At 36.9% G+C, this 23,030-nt stretch overlaps 3 protein-coding genes across 4 annotated transcripts; all 3 read left to right on the top strand.

Moving 5' to 3' along the window:
• The first annotated feature begins 3,745 nt into the window (after positions 1-3,745).
• Positions 3,746-7,826, top strand: LOC130715509 (uncharacterized). Its single transcript, XM_057565616.1, has 2 exons — positions 3,746-3,912; positions 5,241-7,826. Exon 2 carries the CDS (start codon positions 5,519-5,521, stop codon positions 7,526-7,528), a length of 2,010 nt encoding a protein of 669 aa, XP_057421599.1. The 5' UTR covers positions 3,746-3,912; positions 5,241-5,518; the 3' UTR covers positions 7,529-7,826.
• A 782-nt stretch (positions 7,827-8,608) lies between these two features.
• On the top strand, positions 8,609-15,912 carry LOC130715510 (calcium-dependent protein kinase 1-like). Of its 2 annotated transcripts, XM_057565617.1 has the most exons (8): positions 8,609-9,409; positions 9,604-9,747; positions 10,420-10,572; positions 11,067-11,182; positions 11,641-11,808; positions 12,683-12,810; positions 12,914-13,013; positions 15,549-15,912. In XM_057565617.1, exons 1-8 carry the CDS (start codon positions 8,746-8,748, stop codon positions 15,630-15,632), a joined length of 1,557 nt encoding a protein of 518 aa, XP_057421600.1. In that variant the 5' UTR covers positions 8,609-8,745; the 3' UTR covers positions 15,633-15,912. The 2 variants fall into 2 exon arrangements, with proteins under 2 accessions (XP_057421600.1, XP_057421601.1); XM_057565618.1 differs by lacking the exons at positions 12,683-12,810; positions 12,914-13,013; positions 15,549-15,912 and adding an exon at positions 11,910-12,636.
• Positions 15,913-17,182: 1,270 nt separating this feature from the next.
• Positions 17,183-22,768, top strand: LOC130715508 (potassium transporter 3). Its single transcript, XM_057565615.1, has 9 exons — positions 17,183-17,358; positions 17,707-17,947; positions 18,028-18,276; positions 18,413-18,463; positions 18,940-19,200; positions 19,282-19,334; positions 20,055-20,169; positions 20,489-20,743; positions 21,309-22,768. The coding sequence occupies exons 1-9, from the start codon at positions 17,308-17,310 to the stop codon at positions 22,409-22,411; spliced, it is 2,379 nt and encodes a 792-aa protein (XP_057421598.1). The 5' UTR covers positions 17,183-17,307; the 3' UTR covers positions 22,412-22,768.
• Positions 22,769-23,030: the final 262 nt, after the last annotated feature.

The following is a 23,030-nucleotide window of genomic DNA, read 5'->3' as shown; positions in this document are numbered from 1 at the left end:
CACTTCAATTCACATTTATCATATGCAATTGTTCATGTTGTGAACTCTAAATATCGAACTTCAATACAATTTAAACCCTAACCCCTAAAATTACACAAGTAAGCACACGTTCCCTTCAATTTTGACAAGTGTTCTCCTAAAAGTTCTCGCGCGACCGAGCCTTTCATAAAAGAAAGAGGGGAAAATGTAACCTCTCGGTCTAGGTCATGTTTGGTTAGATCTTATCGGTCCAAGAATTTTATTAGAATCAATTCTGGTAAAGAGAAAGACACACGTAATAATGTCAAAGCTAGAGGAAAATGGCACATATATATAGACGTGGCGGTGCCTTGCCCATTGGTGAGGTCCATGAATGGAAAGAATCGAAAGGTGGTGAAAAGGACAATTGTGGTTTGTGGAGAATGGGAGATGGACAAATATCGCTCTCGGTTCACCCACCCCATTGGCTTCATTCATCCTTTTATGGTCCTACACCGCATATGTAGAAAACCTTTTGCGCCACTTGTTTTATTTCTCCACTTCCGTGTTTGTACGGTTCACACATACATTATCATCCCACTTTGTCAAAATGCTTGGAAATATACTTGAAAGCAAAAGCTTGACAATACTAAACATTGTGTATTTTCAGATATTTCTTAAAAATATGATCAATCCTAAGTCATATTTCACTTATATTTCAACACAAACAAATTAGCAAAACATGATGCTTAACTTTTTCTTGAAGGAACATCCTTTTATGCAGGATGGAAGGGGAAAAAATTGGTAAGGAATGCAAAAATTTAACACGATAATTAAAATTAATATTTACAAAACGAATTACACCATATACATATTTTTATAAGGGGTGCGAATTGAGCATTTAAATACTACTATATGAAAAAAATCATTAATTCTTTTATTTTATATGGAATTTTATTTTAATCTTTTATACACATTAAGTATTTCTTTTTCTATTCTTATTTAAAAGTATTTCCGGCGGGTGCAATTTATCTTTCCGATGTACAAAAAAAAAATTAATTTCCTTTATACAAGTTATTTTCAGATATTTATGAAAATATATATTATTTTAATTTCTAAGTTAATTTACTCTTAACATGATGTAACGGGTCATATTTAATTATAAATTATGTAGCACTTAGAGATAAAATGTTCTAGGTTTTGAATAAAGATAGCTTAAGAAAATTAATATAACTTTTACTAGATTTAAGACTATTAAATAATTTTAACTAGCTTTTTTTAATATGTGTAAATTTGTTTAAAATATCTTATAAATAAGAATAGAGGCAGCATTTTATTTTATACTATCCAGTCCATGTCAAAATTAAAAGGTGAGATTGAGCTGAGGCATGTAGCAAGATCCAATGCAAAGATCTTGTGGGACAAAGGCACATGCCCGAATGCCAGAATCGAGATCCCACGGTACACTTTATATTTTGTTGTTTCTTTTTCTTACTTTTGTTATTCTTTTCTTTTCCTATATATTTTTTTTAATGTCTTCTTCAAAACAACAATATAATACCACCTAAGTTTATACACAAATTATAGATTGATGTATATACAAAATTGTGGGACAAATTAGCACCTGTTATCAGGTTTAAAATTGTTGTGTCGGCAGTGGTGAGGGTGTGCTGGTGTGAGAGTCGATGACTCACGCCTGAAAAATGAATCGTGCAAATCTAGGAACCAAACATAAAAAAGGGTATATTCTTTGCAATTATCCCTCATCTTTCCACTGATATTTACAAAGGAAATTTTAGTGATCAAAAGGAACTTTTTTTTTCAAACATGCATTAGATATAGAGGCCAAATTGATATTCCCTTTGCTCGTTTCTCTTAGAAGAATCCACTCAATCCACACCGTTAATTGACAAAATATTAAGTGTTGATCCAACGGTGCAGAAGCTGCGGTCAACTTTTCTTGCAAATCATAGCATAGCACCCTAGAATATATAGACAGGAACAAAGAGAGGTGAAAACGAGGAAATGCTCAGCACAAGTGCACAACCCCAGGTAACTTGTGATGCAATTGTAAACTCAAGCTTAGTCTATAACCAAAAACTCAGTCTTAGTCGTGTGGGTGGTCTAGACAATCCATGGAGGAGCGTGCACTTTTCAAATTTAGAGAGTCCTTTAAAAAGTAAAACTATTTCTCAAATTGGATGATTCGTATTTTCACAAATTGATGTTTGAAAATTTTCATTTCAAATACAGATCATGTCTTGCTCTTCCAGAATTTGAAGAGAGAGATTCCCTCATTTAATCGAGATGATGCTCTGTGATGTGAGTTACTGAAATGACAGTTGAGCAATAAGAATCAACAGTGAGGTATCAGCAAATAACACTTCAAAACTCAATTCAATAATGAATGAGATAAATTTCCAAACTCTATTAGAGCTACATGAGTAAAAATATGACCATTGTATTTATGGAGACTAGTGTGATCAATGATGAGAATGTTAAATTTTTTATAGAATATTATGTGACGGATCACTTGAATTGTTGTCAATCTTACTCAGCGAAAAATAGCCATCATCTCGATCCACTTATCTTTATGTTGAACCAGTTGGTTAGAAAGTGGAAGTTTCAGGTTTAGTTGTCCTAATAAATCAACTCAATGAACACTAGGCTAGTAGGCTATATAGCCATATGAGCCTCGATCAGGACAATAGTGGGCTAAATAATAACTTGTGTTGAGTAGAACATGTCTTATAAATATTTAGCTATGTTTAAATATTAATGTCACTCGCATTTTTTAAAAATATAAGGAAATAAATTGGGAGATATGGTTAATGATATTGTACATGTTAAGATAAATACCTTAATGAATCTCTAATGACAATACGTACTTATCATATAAGTTGGGAAATTAACTTAATTAAATATTTATGTCCATAAACACTTATCGCACGAGCGCTTATTCATAAGCTATTTAAAGAAATTTATCGAATTAAGTTCAAAATAAGTCATAAAAAGCATAAACTATTTTTCACTAACTATTATGACCAACTTATGAAATAAACTTAAAATAGTTTATAAGTATGCTCAAAATAGAGAAATGACGTCCGAGTAAATTATTGTTTGTTCTTTGAATGAGGTTGTCTCACATTACAGATTAGGGCACGAAACATCTTAGGATTCTCGCTTCATCATTAAAGATGCGGCTTTTTCGATCGTCAAATGAAACCTATATTCCTTTATCATTTACAAAGTCTCTTCAGCGATGTACTCTACCAAGCCACCATGGACGATAACGAGTTAGCAGCAGGGCACGACAAGCTCCGTCGTCACCACCCTAGACTTGTGTTGAATAAACCCATTATTTAATGCTTTTTATTTAAAAAATAAGTGCAACATAAATTGAGATGACTTAATACCGCTGACAAGTGTTTTTGGTGCAAACGTTTCCTAGCGACATCAGTCAAAAATGAAAAATAAAATAAAATATAATCGAATGATGCAATATTTGAACATCGCCGCCCGCTTTCCGGCGCACGCAACAAAAAGGGAATACTTCTACGAGTTTCCCGCCCAGGCTCGACTCTTCGTCAGACGGTGACCTGCAGGTCTCCGAGGATCCCCCTCATGACATGTCGTCCTCTTTATTGTTCACCGATTACGCGATGAGTGCTAACTCATCGGAGTTGATTTTTAGGTTCTTTTATACCCAAAAAAATATAAACACCACCGCAATAGGAAAAAAAAAACATTAAAAAAAAACGCAACCCTAGAAGCTTGTATTAAAAATGGTTTGCAGCAGCGCACACGTCCACTATCTCAACAGTTAAACAACACAACACACGCGCCTCGCCTCTTCATCCTCTCACCGTTCCGTGTCGCCTTTCTCTCTTCCCTATCTCTATCTCTTGCTCGATTTCCAAACCCTAGACGATCCCAATCGAATCAACACACAAGGTAACTCTCTCTTTCCCTTTGATCTCCGTTATTCAATTCCTGTTTCCCCTTTGCGTTTTCTCCTTCAAACCTTCCTCTCAATTCAATCTTCCGCCATTTTCGTTCCCTTTCGTTTTTCAATTTCAATTTTCGTTCTCTGCTATCTGTATCTCTATTCATGCCATGGATGGAAAAATGAACTTCTGGGTATTTTTCTTCTTTTTTTTGCAACGGGTTTCGTTTTTTGGTGGAAAATTCTGAGTTTTCAAGAGTTTAGCGAATTCAAAATAATGATAATTGAATTGAAGTATCTTTTACCCTATGTTTTCATCTTCAATTCATAGGAAGACAAACAAACAAACCAGCTGGGGTTTATCTTTTCTCCTTCTTCAAGGTTTTTCTTCCTTAATCAACTTCAATTTTCTTCATATGAAATCGAATTCAGCCTATTTGGATGCAAAATATTGGCACTGTTTGATTCAACTTTTGTGCTTCAATTTTTCTCTCTTTTTTTACTGGGGGATGGATACCTTGAACTAAGAGGTGGGATTTTCCCAATTCTTTCGGTTTAGTGCGTAATTTGTTCTATTCATTCTACGATACATTTGAATATTTTTTTGTGTTTGTTTCCCTTTCCTGAATGTAAATAAGGTTTCAGTGTTGAAGTTAATTGTTAGTGACTTAGTGGTGTTAGCTCCTCTTCTACTTTTTGTTGGTTTTAACTTTTAATCAATTTTATCTTCGATTGTTTGATTAAGTGCTGCATTATGTACGCTATATTATTCCCTCTCTGGTTTGCTATCGATTCTTGTTTTTTTTTTGAATAAATTTGTTATCCTTTATTTTGGGTTGTATATTTTACATATTGATGCCACTATTCACATGAGAACTCCAAATTTTCTATGGTTTTATTTGCTTCCAGATTCCTTTAAAATCGAAGTCGGAACTGTGGATATGAAATTCTATTCATTTCTCTTTGATAGATTACTATGAAATACGGTTTTTGAGCTGGCTTATATGAATATTCTGTACCTTGTTCGTTTATTAATATACTGTTCTTATATGAAAATGTTATGTGTTCCTTCATGTTCAAGCTGTGTGGAGAGCTACTGTGAATACTTGTTATACATAAGTTTTTTTCCCTGTTCTAAATTTGTAGTATTTTTCATATTCGGCCATTGAATACCTGTTGTTTGGTGATCATAAGTTTACAGATTTTCCCCACTTTCCTATATCATCCATTACCCATTTTTTATTTTAATCAGTGCTGAATAATGTCAAAATGTGGCTGCAACCGTGTTTATTATGGCAGAAGTTCCTGTACTGACCGGCTGATCTGTTGTTAACAGGTTGATTGCTCTCATGTTGTGTTCTGGAAGGAGTCAGATCGTGTTGGCTTAATGTGCATTTTTAACAGCTGATAAACTCAACCTAAGTTTGATCTTTCTATATATCAGATGGATCGACGTGATACTTCAGGATTTGTCAGCGGGGGTGCATGACACTCTTGTAGACACATCTAACACTAACTTTGTAGATATACTTCTTAATTTTTTTCCCGGAAGTCAGGCGGGCTGTTCTATTGAAATCCACAAGTTGGACTAGGTATTGTTTCTTCAGTTGTTTCATGGACACAAGGTTCCAGCACTTGGGATTCCCTGTTAATAACTCTGCTAATGCATTCAAGATTTTGAACAATTCTATGCAAGTTGAAGGAAGTGGACTTGATTATTATGCTGCAGATACCGTTTTACGACTTGATTCTCCTGGTTCTTCAAATCCCTCCTATAAGCCCTCCTCTAAGGGAACAAAAAGGAAGTGGGATTTAATTGATGGATGTATGGGTCATAGTGTTGGCTCTTCTTTGTCTCTTGGGCTCGGGCGTTCATCTAGTTCCTCAGACAGCAAGGGGAGTTCAGCTTTAGCTTGCACTGCTATGTCTTCAGGCAAAGATAATGATGAGGAATCATCTATGGATATTGAATTGGACTTTTCCCTCCATCTTGGCTGTGAGAAGGTGCAGAGCCTAAAGAAACCCTTCAGTTCCAATTTGAAGACACTGGAGTTGCAACCAAAGTTTGATTTGGAGTTGAGCCTTTCCACTTGGCCCTGTGAGTCAGATATTACAAGCGTTCATCTAAGTCCATCACCTCTTCAATTGAATAAGGAAATGCCATTAGTATCCAGTGGGGGTCAAAATGCAGATGAGGGGTCAACATCATGTAGTTGGAAGCCAGGGAATGTTTTTCCATCTTCGTCATCAAATACCGGCACTAGTTTCCTCTTGAATCAGGCTTCTAAGCAATTTGATCATTCTCCCAATGTTCTGGACCTTTCCGCAACCAGACCAAAAAGTTCAGTCACCTGTACTTCTGGGCTAACACAGCAGCAACAACCAGTACAACGCCAAAGTAATTCTAAGACATGTCAAGTTGAGGGATGTGGAAAGGGAGCCAGAGGTTCCTCTGGAAGATGTATATCTCATGGTGGTGGTAGGAGATGCCAGAAACCTGGCTGCCACAAAGGAGCTGAGGGTCGTACAGTATACTGCAAGGCTCATGGAGGTGGCAGGCGATGTGAATACCTTGGGTGCACAAAGAGTGCAGAAGGACGCACAGATTACTGTATTGCTCATGGTGGTGGCCGTAGATGCAGTCATGAAGGTTGTACCCGAGCTGCTAGAGGAAAATCTGGACTTTGTATCCGTCATGGTGGTGGCAAAAGGTGCCAGAGAGAAAACTGCACCAAAAGTGCTGAAGGCCTATCGGGTCTTTGCATCTCGCACGGCGGAGGTCGTCGATGCCAAGCTTCTGGATGCTCCAAAGGGGCACAAGGTAGCACCATGTTTTGCAAGGCACATGGTGGGGGGAAACGGTGTACAGCACCAGGGTGCACTAAGGGTGCTGAGGGGAGCACCCCCTTTTGCAAGGGTCACGGTGGAGGAAAACGCTGTACATACCAGGGTGGTGGAGTTTGCACTAAAAGTGTTCATGGAGGCACCAACTTCTGCGTGGCACACGGGGGTGGAAAGAGGTGTGCTGTACCAGGTTGCACAAAGAGCGCTCGAGGAAGGACTGATCATTGCGTCCGCCATGGAGGAGGCAAGAGATGCAAGTCCGAAGGGTGTGGAAAGAGTGCACAAGGCAGCACTGACTTCTGCAAGGCACATGGGGGAGGCAAGAGATGCTCTTGGGGCCACCCCGGATCAGAATATAGCAATCAAGCCGATGGTCCTTGCAATTCGTTTGCGAGGGGTAAAACAGGTCTGTGTGCACTTCATAGTGGACTGGTGCACGATAAGAGGGTCCATGGAGGTGTCTCATTAGGATCTGTTGTTCAGGATCCTCGTTCTAGCAAACCAGATGAACTAAAGCACATGGAAGTGGCTATGCTGAAAATAGGGTGTAGCCTCGGTACTGCTCCTCCAAGTGCTTGTTCTGGCTTTAATCAATATGAAGTTGCAAGTGCTGAGGAAAGTGGGCACATGCCAATGTCAGTTGCTGTTCCTGAAGGCAGGGTTCATGGCGGAAGCTTGATGTCAATGTTGACAGGGAGTTCAAGCGGCGTGAGAGGTCTAGCTATTACTGATCCATCTGAGCCAATCAAAGGTTATGTCTTGCCCCAGAATTGGATTTAAGGCTAGTCATAGTTTTTGTTGTAATTGGTTTCTGTAGTGTTGTTACATTGTTATTCCCTTGGTTGTTAGATTATTGATTAGAGTTGTTCTGTCATGAGGGGATAGATATCAAGGCAGGGGCATTGTACTATGATCAGGTAGTTGGTGGTGTTCTTCTTCTTCTTCTTCCATTCCTCCTTTCTTTGTAAATATTACATCTGATGAAAACGTCTAGCAGGTTGCTGTAGAGTCTGTCAGTGTGCAATGTATTCTATTTAATAATAAAAGCCTTCTGAATGGTATTTGTTATTATAGTGCTTATGTTGTTTCAGAATGTGTTTGCATCACCAACAAGTCCCGGGCATGATTGATAGGTAGCTGGATTCCATTTAGTAGTGAAGGTATGTAAGGGCAATTCCATTATATGACTATAAATTAAACTATAATTTTAATAGAAACACCACCTACCTTGGAAAATCTAATGAATGTAGGTGAATAAAAAATAGCAAAAGAAATCAACTTATCAAAGTCACAATTCAGAAAAAAAAAGACAATGTCATTCTCGTTTGGGCGGCTTAACAATTGGCGTGAGCTTTGGCTGCATTGCAAACAATTTGTTGTTTTCTTTACAATCTCCTCTAAGCATGACTATGCATTGCATCTTAGCATTTTAATTTATGATAATCTTTTTATTATAAACATACTCTTGATGGTTTTCCAACCTACTTAATGTTACATAGTGTTTTTACGCTAATTTTACATAGGTTAAAAACCGCAATCTTAAATATATGTAACTTTCAGTTTCGAGGAAATCAAAATGAATGAGTTACTTCTCTAAAAGTTTATTTTCTGGTAACTCCAAAAAGTTGTTTGATAGTTTAAAAATCCTCATGGCCCCTTCCACTTTTATTTCTAAGAAAATTATGGTCTTTTCATTCAATGAAATGAAATATTTTCTTCTTTTAATACTAACAAAATATAGTTTCTTTTATTTTCAGCAAAACTTAGAAAAATATTATATTTAGTGAGTTTTTTGTGTGTTACATTTGGAAAACTTCATTGAGTTTAAACATAACTTCATTAAATTCTTATTAGTTTCTTACTCATTTATTTATACATAACACCAAAATTCCATTTTAGTCCTCGAGGCGGCCACATCATCTTAAGACACGACACAATAGTAAAACAGTCTTCTCTTTTTCCTCCGACCACCGTTCACCTCATTTGACTTCAGCCACATGGGCAACTGCAACACCGGCGGCGGCGGAATCGACGGCGCTGCCACCTACTCCGACGAGCCACCACACCGCAATGCCCCCACCGTCCTCCCTCCCAACTACCCCTCACCTCCTGCCCCACTCCCGAATCCCCTCTCTTCCTCCCCCTCCTCCCTTGGCCGCGTCCTCGGCCGCCCCATGGAGGACGTCCGCGCCGTCTACATCTTCGGCCGCGAGCTCGGCCGAGGCCAATTCGGCGTGACCTACCTGGTCACCCACAAGGTCACCAAGGAGCAGTTCGCGTGCAAATCCATCGCCACCCGCAAGCTCATCAACCGCGACGACATCGACGACGTCCGCCGCGAGGTTCAGATCATGCACCACCTCACCGGCCACCGCAACATTGTGGAGCTAAAGGGCGCCTACGAGGACCGCCACTCTGTCAACCTCGTCATGGAGCTCTGTGCCGGCGGCGAGCTCTTCGACAGGATCATCACCAAGGGGCACTACTCCGAGCGCGCCGCCGCTAACTCGTGCCGGCAGATCGTTACGGTGGTGCATAACTGCCACTCCATGGGGGTCATGCATAGGGACTTGAAGCCTGAGAATTTCTTGCTTCTCAACAAGAACGATAACTCGCCTCTTAAGGCCACTGATTTTGGTCTCTCTGTGTTTTTTAAGCCTGGTTAGTCACTTAATCAGTTTATTTAAATCATGATTAGTGATGGTTTTATCAACTTGTGGAGTTGAATTTTGTGTGTGTTTGGATTGCACAGAATATTCAAAGCACCTTAAGTGCAAAAGCTATATGTTTTAGCTTCATTTTGAAGTGAATCTAGCAGATTGTGAAATGAATCCAAACATATTATTTGAGAGCAGGAGATGTGTTTAGAGATCTTGTTGGAAGTGCTTACTATGTTGCTCCTGAGGTGCTGCGTAGAAGTTATGGGCCTGAAGCGGATATTTGGAGTGCTGGGGTTATTTTGTACATTCTGCTATCTGGTGTTCCACCCTTCTGGGCAGGTAAAAGTCCTTCATTCGTTATAAATGCGCTTTTTGAAGATGGACGGTATAATATCGCATAGTTGCATAGAGTTTAGGATGTTAATGTTCTAAACTTGTTTTTTACTGCCACCGGTTTCATGAACTATGTTCAAATCATTGGTGGCTTGACTGTTGAGATTGAGATAGCCAAATTAAATTTCTATCTTAGGCAATTGAGTTATTAATGGATTTATATTTATATATAGATTTAAGTCATAGGCATAGTTGAATGTCGGTCCTGTTTAATATGGTAATTTGTTTAATTTGAATTTCGTGTGTTGTTGAATGGGACATAATTTGATAGTTGTTTGGTTGGTTATTGTATTTGTGAGTTGTTTGTTGTTCAAATTTCAAATTTCAAATTTCAAACTGAATATGAATTGTTTGGTAATTGAGAGGAACTAATAGAACATATCTGCTGGTCCTAATTTTTGAATCATGCTTAATAGATGGATTTTGTGATAAAGGTGTGAGAATAATTACTTTAATCACTTCGATGACAAATGGTAAAAAGCCTTCTGCTTTACTTTGAGCTTCAATATGATTAAGTTGGTATCTTCCTATGGAAGTTAGCTTTGCTTGTACCTTGATATCCAAACTTTGGAACCTTTCCATTCTTTCTCACACTTTGCTCTTATCTTTTATATGAAGAAAATGAACAGGGTATCTTTGATGCTGTTCTTCGTGGACATATTGATTTCGTATCAGATCCTTGGCCTTCAATATCAAGTAGCGCAAAAGATCTGGTCAAGAAGATGCTACGAGCTGACCCTAAAGAACGGCTTACCGCAGTTGAAGTACTTAGTAAGTAAAATTCTTCTAACAAAAATGATTTTTTTGGTGTGCCAAAGTGGTTTATATCTTATATTAATAATGTTAACACTGAGGAAACATCTGGAATTGTTTCCCGTGGGATGAATAACCCTATGATACAGCAAGGTTGAAATAACAAGAAAAAAAATAGGGTGGAAGATTCAAAATAGCTGTCATTTGATTGATTTGTTGAGGACATGGTACTATTTGCACGTCTAAAAACACTTTAGTCCTACTAGCAAGAAAGAAAGGAAAAAAAAGAGAGAGAAAAGAAGGGTAGGTTAGGACGATAGTATTGTTTTTGCTAACTTCTGAACTTTCGATTTTCTCCCTACCTCCTGTTTTGTCTCTCATCACAACCCTTTGATAAGATGTTCTTACACTCTGTGATTAATATTTTACTTTTGAAATGACTACCAACTTTTCTTGTCAGTTAACTCATTTGAATCAACCAGTAATAACAATGTGTTATATATATATTCCAGATCACCCTTGGATGAGAGTAGATGGAGATGCATCTGATAAGCCTCTTGATATTGCTGTGTTATCCAGAATGAAACAATTCAGGGCAATGAACAAGCTAAAGAAAGTAGCTCTGAAGGTAAATCATCTTTTTTAATTGATTTTGTTGTCATGAAAATCATAATCAGTCTCTTAAGTAAAATATTTACAGTCACCACTGTATTGAAAGCCTTGAAGATGAGAAATAGTATATGCTAATCCTAAATCCAAAATATAAATAAGCATCCATAACAGAACTAGGTCAAAGAATTGGATGATATGGTTCCTGTTAAACGGTTTCACTTTGTCTGGTAGATAATCTGTTCCCCATTGGCCAACTAAACTATTGAAGTGAAGGGTGTTAAGAGAAAACAAGAGAAATATGATGGAATCCATCTGTCCAAACTACACAACCAAGGATCTATTATATACACTTAAATGTAATGATTACTATATATTATATAGCTTTATTTACATGATTTCAATGAAGTGCAATTGAAGCAATAGATTTTACATATACACAACCTCTTCATCCATAAATATTTTGTTTTTTTACAGGTTATTGCTGAAAATCTTTCTGAAGAAGAAATAATTGGCTTGAAGGAAATGTTCAAATCCATGGATACAGATAACAGTGGAACAATTACTTTTGAAGAGTTGAAAGCTGGTCTTCCTAAATTGGGTAGTAAACTTTCTGAGTCAGAAGTAAAGCAGTTGATGGAAGCAGTAAGATTATTGTTCTTTTCTTATTTGGTCATATCATAACTTGATGAATTTTCTTGAAGATTTGGTCTCTATTTGCTGATAGCTGGTGATAATATTTGAAGGTTACATAATATTTCATCCAATTTCTGCATTTTAACCTGAAGCACTATCTGGGGATTAGAGTTTAGAGTTGAGACACACACTAGTATCTGGTCGCTGAGCGTGGTGACAAAGAGTAGAAGGTTTGCCGCATGATTTTGTTAGCTGATCTGTATGTTCATTTGTGGGGACGAATGCAACCAAAGTCATTGGAATATGATCTGACATATTTATCCACTTCTGCTCTGCTACAACTTTAAATCTTCTGTATTTCTGAGTCCATAGCTGATGTTTGATTGTCACACTGTATCTCTCAGTTCTTGTTGGAAATTTATATTTTCTTGTGTTGCTTCCCGCAGCTAAATCTCTCTCCCTCTCTCTTCTCTGTGTTTATTTATTATTCTCTGGATCCAAAGGCTATTTTTTCACTTGAAATGAAATTGATGCTAAACTACTTGAACTTTGCTTCCTGTATCGGAGCTCCTGAGTCCCTGTATATGCCACATATACAGTTTAACTCATTCTTCGCAATCTATCCCCTGTCTTGATAACCATCTGCATCCAAATCTTGCTTCGTGCTTATTAAGACGTGATCGTCATGCATCAATCTGTTGTAGTTATCGATTCCCTTTATTTTTAAACTAAGCCATGTGTCTGTATGCATGTAACAATGTTTAGAAAGGAGGTAGACATACCTTTAGAGCTGCATGATATTGGGATTACTAGTTTACTCCTCTTGATTTTGGTGATGTTTTTTTCATTAACTATTATCAAATCATAATTATTTGGTTTTCAGGCTGATGTAGATGGAAATGGAACAATTGATTATATCGAATTTATAACCGCTACCATGCATATGAATAGAATGGAAAGAGAGGATCACCTATATAAAGCCTTTGAATATTTTGACGAGGATAAGAGCGGGTATTCTGATTAATTTTTCATTCATAATTTTTCATTGAGTAATGTTATCACCTTAGATGATTTATGTGGTTGGATTTCTTCCGTGTTTTCTCCATTTTCATAGGTACATCACAACAGAAGAGTTGGAGTCTGCCCTTAAGAAGTATAATATGGGTGATGAGAAAACAATAAAGGAGATCATTGCCGAAGTTGATACAGACCATGTATGTTGCTTTCTTTTTATCTTTTTCTTAGTGGCTTACATCTGTCTTTATATTGTTTCATTCATGAAAAATGGTGTAATACTATTTTCTTTTCATAAAGTAAAGTGAGAAATACTACTGGGTAGTGCATATCGATACCGAATATGAATTTTTTAGTTTACTATAACTGAGAGCCTGAGACTATAAAAAAGTGTACTTACAATCCTTGTTGGGTATTGGGGGTATGGAATAGTATCACATAGCGAAAAATAGATTTGAGAAAATAGAAACTGAAAACGGTACTTAATGTGTAAACCGTCAACAAATAACATAAAAACCATGGGTGAATAGTATAATTTTTTTTTAACTAAGTAGTGTGTCTCTAACACTCTTTCTTAAAATAGGAGAATCCATATACTAGGACAACCTCTTAGAGAAACTATATTTGACTTCTCTGTTTCTCTTTCATTCTCTCTTTAATCTTTATACAGATACAGACTAAGCTGCTGCATCAAAATTATTTGTGAATCTGCCATTTATAGGAGATGTTCTCCTTCATTATTCAGATACACCGAAAGCAAGTGAAGAAATTTTTTTCTTTGTTCACCCAGCGACTAGCTATGTTTAATTTCTTCTATTTTGATAGAAGAAAAGACACCCAAAGTGGCTTTGCTGATTTTATGAATTCACAAACTCACATTTAAAAGTCACTTCTCTTGTACTTTCAAAATCTTTCTACTTTGCACCTGGATCATTATTCGAACATTTTGCCACCTTCAGAATCAATTGCTACTTCGCAATACATGATTACTCAACTATCTATGGAACTTGCAAAATATCCTAGAGAGGTTGTTGCTGCAGGAGTCCTCATTGTATTCTTCTTGTTGTGCCAACAATCTTTCTTCAAGTGTCCTCTCATGCCACAATGGTATCAGTTAAAATTCTTCATTTTTGGAGATGATCTACCATGATTTTGACTCTCATTGCTGTCATGTTGTATTGAACTGCCTTTGGTCATCATTGTAGCCTCTGCTTGCTTTGAACTTGCCAATTTATCTTCCTTATTCTTTCGCCTTAGTTCTTCTTCAAGAACAGCTCTAACAACATCATCAAAGGATAGATAGTCGACAACTTTATTATTTGTTATGGTGATGATGAGTTGATCATATGAATCTGGCAAACTCTGAAGTAGAAGCTCGGCACGCTCATTTTCAGCTATTTTGAAATGTGATGTTGTAAGTTGAGCAAATAATGTATTCAAATTGTTGATGTGATCTGTCACTGAAGTGGATTCACTCATTCGAAGAGTATAGAGTCTCCTCTTTAAGAATATTTTATTGTGAAGTGACTTAACCTCATACAATTTAATGAGAGCATCCCAGATTTCCTCTGCTGTCTTATTTTCTGCAACTCTTGACAAAACTGAATCTTCCATCGCCAGGTGCAAGTTGGCAACAGCATTGTCATCCATCTCTTTCCATTTTTCATCAGTTATATTTGCAGGTCTACCTTCAATTGCCGCCAAGCAATTGTCCAGCCTTAAGATTGCCTTTATCTTCAATTTCCATAGGTAGAAATTACTCCCATTGAACTTCTGAATCTTAAATGTCCCTGCAATGGTTTCAACACCAATCTCTTTCTCATTTTTCATTTTCTCTTTCTGCAACTGAACTGGCTTACACAATTTTGCCGTGAATAGCACCATGTTTGAGTTGTGTTGCATAGATATCACCACACACTAGAACATATATATTATGTATCAACAATAACTAAAAAATATACAAACCACACATGTGAATAGTAATTAGACAGAGTATCTGCAATGTAAATACTTACGAATACTACTGTCTTTGACAACACTATTGGGTACCAGAGGTATGAAATGATATCACATAGCTAAAAGTAGAACTGAGTAAGTAGGATCTGACAAAAAACTAACATGGAAAACCTCTACAAACAAGGAAAAACCATGGGTAAGAGTGGATTTTTTTTTACTAAATGCAATGAATTACAACCTGTCTAAGTATAAGGAGATAATAATAACTCACCTTGAAATAAGAGAATGCCCATATATATGAGAACCTGTCAGGAGAAACTATATTTTCTTCTCTTTGGCTGTCTCTCTAGACTCTCAAATTCTTCTGAAATGATTTGTGAATATGTTATTTATAGGAGAGATGCACGGAAAACAAATAAGAGTTGTCTTCTTTGTTCACCAACCAACAACTCAGCTTTAATTTCTTTAACTTTGATAGACTAATTTGATGCATTTAGCAAAAGTAGAGCATGTCCTGTTTCTTTTTTACCCACTAAGCTGGTGTATATCACATTGCGGGGGCCACATCCTTGTTGTCATTGTCGGTTATTTAAATGACAGATTATAGATATAGATGTCTAGGGATATAATAAGGTGGATGTTTTAAAAGTGGTCCTCCGGTGATTTGTTCAATAATATATCCTGCGATCAAACATGATAACTTGTTGGTGGGTCACTTTTAAAATGGTTTTCCCTATACTGACACAGATTTTAATTCTTAATTCCTATATTTCTTGCAGGATGGAAGAATTAACTATGATGAGTTTGTAGCCATGATGAGGAAAGGAAACCCAGACATCATAACACAAAGACGTCGCAAATAAGATCTTCAGAAATTGTCTCTTTTTTGTTACTGAGTTTTTATTTATTTATTTTAGTTGTCTTTTTGCCTTGTATTTGCTTGCAGAGATTGAGCACTTGTATGATATTTGCGGGTCTAGTTTTTCAGCTTCATTTCTCTTGTACAAATTTTAGAGAAGAGTCAGAAGACAGATCCACTCCTTTTTCCAGTGACGTGAAAACGAAAATCAGATTTTAGGCTGGCTCTTGGTTTTTGCCAAGTGCTGTCTTTGCAATGACATTGGTTGTCAATTAATTGGTCCATATTTGAATCATGACATAGTGTGAGAGTATGGTTATGCAAAATATGATATTTAACCATGTCCATCACCAAGCGTGTAGATCAAGTGTCAGGATTGTTGAAGCTTAAACAGAAGTTTTGGGTTCGGGTCCATGTGAATGCATCTAGTTAAATATTTGGTAGAGAAAGCATTGCTGTCCATATCCTACGTGAATAGCTTATGAGCGGAAGTAATCAAATCAGACAATGCAATGCAATCTGCATTGAAATCTCCCTCGAAGTACACTTGGGCAAAAATTGTCGGTTTTGACGAGTGAAAAACATCAAAACACTAGACCCAACACCGACCGATTTAGTGGCTATAGGTTGTTTGGGCTCAGTTTGCACGTATCACAATTTTGTCGAGTAAGTTCATACGGGTTGTTAACACAACAAAAATCTCCGCCTCGACAGTGACATAAAATGAAACTCTATTTTGATAGATCTCACTCATCTGAATGAAAGAACTCTTAGACAAAACCTCACTAGTCTTCAAATGGCTCGTTTAGATTTATGATTGTTAAAGGGAGGAGGCAAGTCAGACAACAAAGCTAGTAGTGGGGGTAATGTGAAGTTGTGAACCATTTAGATGAACTTGAAGGAAGAGATATTAATCGGTCAATTTCAAGCCAAAATAGTTGGTTTGGTCGGATGAGCAGACCCACCACCGATCTATTAGTGGCTACGGGTGTTCGAATTCAATTTTCTGAGTGAGTGAGGATTTTAGCACGTGAATTGAATTTCAGTTGGTAATGATTTTTTGGACAGCCTGAATTGCCCTTAATTGGTATGCTTGTTTGTTTCATTCTTTGTTTAATTGAGAGCAGCTCTTTGGGTAGTGTTATGATCCCCAACACGTGTGACACGCCTTTTCCAAGGGCACTCTGTCGTTATCGCCAGCATGGAATGTTGCACTGAGCTGTCACCCACCTCGACAAGCGTACTTGTGTTAGATTCCTATGTCAAAACCAAACAAACATAAATCTGGATGCCACTATGCATAATAACATAAAAATGCCATAAAAACTACAAAATGAAAATCAATTACCATGTTACTATTATAAAGTTTCAAAAAAGGATAAGCATGCACAATTGCAAATCCACAAAGACCCACAAGATTCGGATCAACCCTTAGATAGACTGTAATAATGACGATCATGCCATTATTATTATTAACAAAGATTATCCAACCTTACATAAAAATTTCTCTAAAAAGAATATTATAAATATTAAAATGAAATATATCACTAAATTTCATTTGTTAATGCAACTGGAAAACGAAGTCGATTTTTTCATTTTTCTATCCAGAAATGAAATGAAAGCCACGACGCTAGACTGATTCAACGCTCTCTCTCTTGCACTGTTGAGGCTTGTTCGCTATGAGCTCCGTCGATGCGAATAGAGAACAACGAGGTTCATCATCAACCATGGTACGCTTCTTCCTCTTCTCCAATTCAAACCCTAACTCAATTGCTTATCATTGTAACTGCAATAATGCTTTCGAAGCTTTCTTCATTTGTTTTCCCCGTTTTCCGATTCGATTTCCGTAGCATCGATCAAAATCTAACCAATGAATCAATGTCTGAATGATGTAGTGTTGTTATTGAATAACCACCATTTTAATCGAATTCGAGATAATGAGAGAATAGGAAATAATTAAGATCCATTGTTTCAAACTCGATCATGATCGAAGCTTCAATCACTAGTCTGGGAATACCATAGGGTTTTCTTGATGTTGTTGTATATGTCAATAGTATCTGATTTCTCTATATAATCAGGTGGAGAAATCTCAGTCTAAGGCACTTCTGTTTCTGGCATACCAGAGTTTGGGATTTCTGTTTGGTGACCTGACCCTCTCCCCTCTTTATGTCTATCAAAGTATATTTTCTGGAAGACTCAAACATGATCAAAATGAGGATGCGATATTCGGTGCATTTTCGTTGATATTTTGGACTCTTTCCCTTTTTTCTTTGTTCAAGTATGCAGTTTTCATGTTGAGTACAGATGATAATGGTGAAGGTAAGTAAGAGCTATTTTTCTTTACTATTCTGTGAGTTTAGTTTCTTTTTTTTTTAAAAAGAAAAATTATATTTGTGCAGGGGGAATTGTTGCTCTATATTCACAGCTTTGCAGAAATGCGAAATTTTGTTTGCTTCCCAATCTTCAAGCATCGGATGAGGAGCTTTCTACATATCACAAAAATGGTTGCTCAAATAGAAATATACCACCCTCACCCTTGAAAAGATTCATTGAGAAACATAAGAGTACAAAAATAGCTTTGCTTATTTTAGTTTTACTGGGTGCTTGCATGGCAATTTGTGTTGGTGCTATCATGCCTGCCATTTCAGGTAAGGCGACCTTTTTTCTCCGACACGTGTTGGTGTATCTGATAGAACCTAATATGATTTATGTTTTACCATGTACTTTTGGTTACCTCCTATTTGCTCCATCTGTATCTCTGTTGATTAGAATTCTATCTTGCAGTGCTTTCATCGGTTGAAGGGCTGAAAATTGAAGCGAAGATTACAAACAATAGTAAGTGGAAAAAAATGCTAATCTTCCCACAACATAGTATCTTATACTCTAAGCTTAAATATTTTAAACATAATAAATTACTATACACTAAAGAGAAAGGATACAACTTAGATTTTAAGATAAAATAATGGAAGGTAACTCCACACAATGTGATCATCCTTAAGGATGACACTTGTTAAGGTCCTTAACCTAAACAATATCTGAATATACCCGAAGCACATTATGTTATTCATGGTTGATTCCAGATTTGGAGGAAAAATATGGTTTTAGTTAGGTTTTCCATTGTGAGCTGGGTAGCTGTTTCCAATTTTTTTTTTGAATTAAGCTTGCTTTTCAGTGTTCTTCTGTGTAATCAAAATTACTAGGAAATTAATTCTGAAATGCCATATACAACTTTTTTCCCTAGTGTTTTCAGTTATATATAAATCAATCTAGGCAGTTTTGCTATCAAAACTTACACATAAATCATTACACAGGTATGGTGCCTCTTATTTCTTGTGTTCTACTGGTTGGGCTCTTTGTACTGCAACACCGTGGCTCCCACAAGGTTGCCTTCATGTTCCCTCCCATAATCATCCTATGGTTACTGTCTATTTTCATGATTGGCATTTACAATGTCGTCAAGTGGAATCCAAGAATATATCAGGCTCTTTCTCCATATTACATATACAAGTTCTTTCGGGTTACAGGAAAAAAAGGTTGGATTAATCTTGGAGGAGTATTTCTATGTGCTACAGGTCTGTGTCACGGTTAAAATTCTGGTTCTGCTTAAGCCTTATTCATGACAAATTCATTCTGGTTTTCTTGTGTAACTTCAGGCACTGAAGCTATGTTTCAAGACCTTGGGTACTACAGACGAGCACCTGTAAGGGTATGTGTAGCCAATAAGTAGCCTTTTAAGTTTTGACTTCACGGATAATTGGAAATGTTAAGTTCATTACTGAGTGCAGTACAAATAGATAGCCAAGAATGATTTGAATTTTTTTGAAGATGTTAATTTCCTCTGGTCAGGATGTGCAATGTGTCCCTTGTTGCAATATACTTTTCAGACTTTGACATATTAGATGGGTCTATTATATGTTACCGTAGATGATATTATGGTCTGAAAGAACCAGACTTCAGATGGCTAGTTACTACAAAGAAGTCAATTAATTTAAAGGGAGCAGCTGATTCTATGATAAATACTAATTTGTATTACATACTGACTACAGATATATTAGTACAGTAAAAGACAAACCTTTGTTTTTTAGTGTATGACGCACAGGCATTACAAGCGTCAAAGAACAGTTAGACTTTTGGTAAATCACATTTACAATGTCGTTCCTGAATTTTTATATAAAACTTAGACTAATATGGAATATGTGAAATCAAACATTGAGTTGAGCTTGTAAGTGAGAAATTAAAAGTGTATCCACCATTGGATTTTTATAGGTTAAGATTATGATATATTTCAAATTAACTTGAAGATGAAATGATGAATATAGTCTTATTTGCTCACTTTAGATATAATCTCACTTTACAGGAGCCCTATCCTTTAAGACTGACCATTTTAAGTCTTAACTGTTTGTATTGTGTCATTGTTACCATGCAGGTTACATTTTTTTCTATCATTTATCCATGTCTAATTCTTCAATACATGGGGCAAGCTGCTTTTCTTTCGAAGAATTTATCTGCACTACCTATAAGCTTTTATGCTTCTATTCCAGGTCAGCTAATGCAAATGCTTTTAAATGAGTTAAAATACAAGTTCTGGTCATGCTCAACCAATGAGTTAGTTGTTGTAGTTGTTCCTGTCATCCATCCTCGTGGTACAATTTTTTTCCCATAAAATGAACCGCTCAAACAATCTCTCTATTTTATTTACCTGAACTTTTAGTGCCGGTATGTGCTGTCTGACATCTGTGGAATGACATCACCTGTTTGCATTTTGATCACTAGTAATAAATTAAGCCAAGTAGTTGAGCTGGCAACAATATGCTGTCATATGTTTCTAACTAGAATGCAAATGTTTTTGTCATTTTGTAGATATCCTATTTTGGCCTGTATTCGTGGTGGCTGCTTTAGCAGCAATAGTTGCAAGTCAGGGCGTCATCTCTTCAACATTCTCAATTGTTCAACAATGCCATGCATTTGAATGTTTCCCTCGTGTTAAAGCAGTTCATTCCAGAAGGTGGATCCCTGGCCAGACATACATACCAGAGATAAACTGGATTCTTATGATAATCTGCCTGGCTGTGACAATTGGTTTTGGGGACCCAATCCATATAGGATATGCGTATGGTAAGTTGTGTTACAGTAGTATTTTAAATTCCTGTTTCAGAGTTCATGGGTCCTCCATACTTTTTGTTTTATCTGTTAGGCTGATTATTTCTATCATTTTTTAAATGATCTTATATATTATGTGGTTTTGAAGTATGATAAAATTTCGATCCACTGACAGTGTAAACTCAGTAAATTGTGAACTACCATGCCATCTATTTAAAAATAGTAAAATATTTGATAGAAGTTAAGTTGAGCTTAATCTTGATCCACTGGAGGGTTAAGAGTTAAGACTTTTTTTATCTAGTCATGTGCTACCACATTATTGAAAGACTTGACTATGATAATTGATAACAGCTGGCTAAGAGCTCAAACTCTTCCAAATTTCAATGATGTGCAACACATTATTGGATGCTAGTGTAAAAAAGGGTACACTAATCAAAATAAAAAAGTTTTAAAATGGTTGATTATGTGTCTATAGATGGTTCAAAGGTTTGTGGCAGGAAATTTGCTGATTTTCTGTGTCACTTTATTGTTCACGACCACTTTCAGCTGATGGTTGCTAAACTCTTAATCTTATTTGCAGGAATTGCGAGTCTGTTTGTGGTATTTGTGACCACATGGTTGACGTCACTGGTCCTCAGTCTTGTATGGAATCAAAGTCTATTAGTTTCTCTGGCATTTGTTTTAATTTTTGGTTCGATCGAGGTTATCTTCCTTTCATCCTATTGCATGAAAATCCCGAAAGGTGGCTGGGTTCCGCTTGTGCTCTCTGCGGTCTTCATTTTTGTTATGTATGGGTGGCAATATGGTTCTAGAAAAAAGTATTTATTCGATATGCATAACAAAGTTTCAATGAAATCAATCCTTACATTGGGTCCTAGTCTTGGGATTGTTAGGGTTCCTGGAATGGGCCTTATCTATACTGAATTAGCTTCTGGAGTCCCTGCCAGTTTTACTCATTTCTTGACAAATCTGCCAGCTTTCTATCAAGTGGTTGTTTTTGTTTGTGTTAAGACTGTCCCCGTGCCTTCTGTACCCCATGAGGAACGTTACATCATTGGCCGAATTGGTCCCAAATCTTTCCGATTATATCGGTGCATTGTCCGAAATGGCTACAAAGATGTTTATAGCCATGAAAATGATTTTGAAAATGACCTGGTGATGAGCATAGCAGAATTCATTCAACTGGAAGCTGAAGGTAGTTATGGAAGCCTAGATGGCGCTGTAGATGGCCGGATGGCAGTGGTTAGGACGTCTGGGAAGTTTGGTACAAGATTGCTAAAGACAGAATCTTCTAGCTTTGAAGAAGGCTGCAGTAATAGCCTTCCTGGGACTTTGACTGTTACTAACAGTAAATCTCCAACGTTGATGAAGCTGCAGGCGATGTATGAGCAGGAATCACCTGAACTCAACAATAGACGAAGGATTCGATTTGAGGTGCTAAATACAATCTATAAAGATCCACGTGTCAAGGAAGAGCTCATGGAACTTGTGGAAGCCAAGCGTGCTGGAGCAGCGTATGTAATAGGTCATTCTCACGTAAAGGCTAAGTGGAACTCTTCATTTGTTAAGAAGTTTGCTATCAACATGTACTCTTTTCTCCGAAAAAATTGTCGGTCCCCTGCTGTAGGACTAAACATTCCTCAGATTTGTCTGATTAAGGTAGGGATGAATTATCATGTCTAGCATAAGTGGATGACAATATCTTGACTTGGAATGAAATATATGCAAGCCAGAATAGTATGCCCCTGGGGCACCACTGGCAATATTATGCTACTTGGGTAGATTCAACATAAGTGGATGTCACTCAAGAGTATCCTCTTGGCATGTTCAAAAACAGAGCTGTACTTAATATCCATGATGTTTTGATTTTGTCATGGCGCTGACAAGGTATGTAAATGACTAAATTGTTGGATAAGGAGTTTTGTTGGGGGTTCTGTACCTGTTTATTGTGTCTGGGCTTCCCAAATTATACTAGAGTCACCTCTGTTCTATTTTTGTTAAATACCTTTGCATGTAGGAAGCATACACAAGTCAGCTGCATGAGTACTTGATACTTCTATACTGAAATTTCTTTTGATCGTTTTTGTAATTTTTCTCAGCGAAACAACGGAATGATCTGTATACCGAGCATGTATGACATAAAAATTTGTCCCGTGTTCCAGCAGCATCCAGATGATGGATTTAAATTTTGGTTCTATTTTAGTTATTAATTTCGACTATTGCAGAATTTATCTAACGCTACCTATATACATAGGCACCCAAAGATTAAATCAGGAAAGAGAAGCAAGAATAAGAGGAAAAT

The sequence above is a fragment of the Lotus japonicus genome, chromosome 4 (assembly GCF_012489685.1).
Source record: "Lotus japonicus ecotype B-129 chromosome 4, LjGifu_v1.2".
Classification (NCBI taxonomy): Eukaryota; Viridiplantae; Streptophyta; class Magnoliopsida; order Fabales; family Fabaceae; genus Lotus; species Lotus japonicus.
Note: the sequence above shows the minus strand (reverse complement) of the source record. Positions and strands in the feature narration are given on the sequence as shown.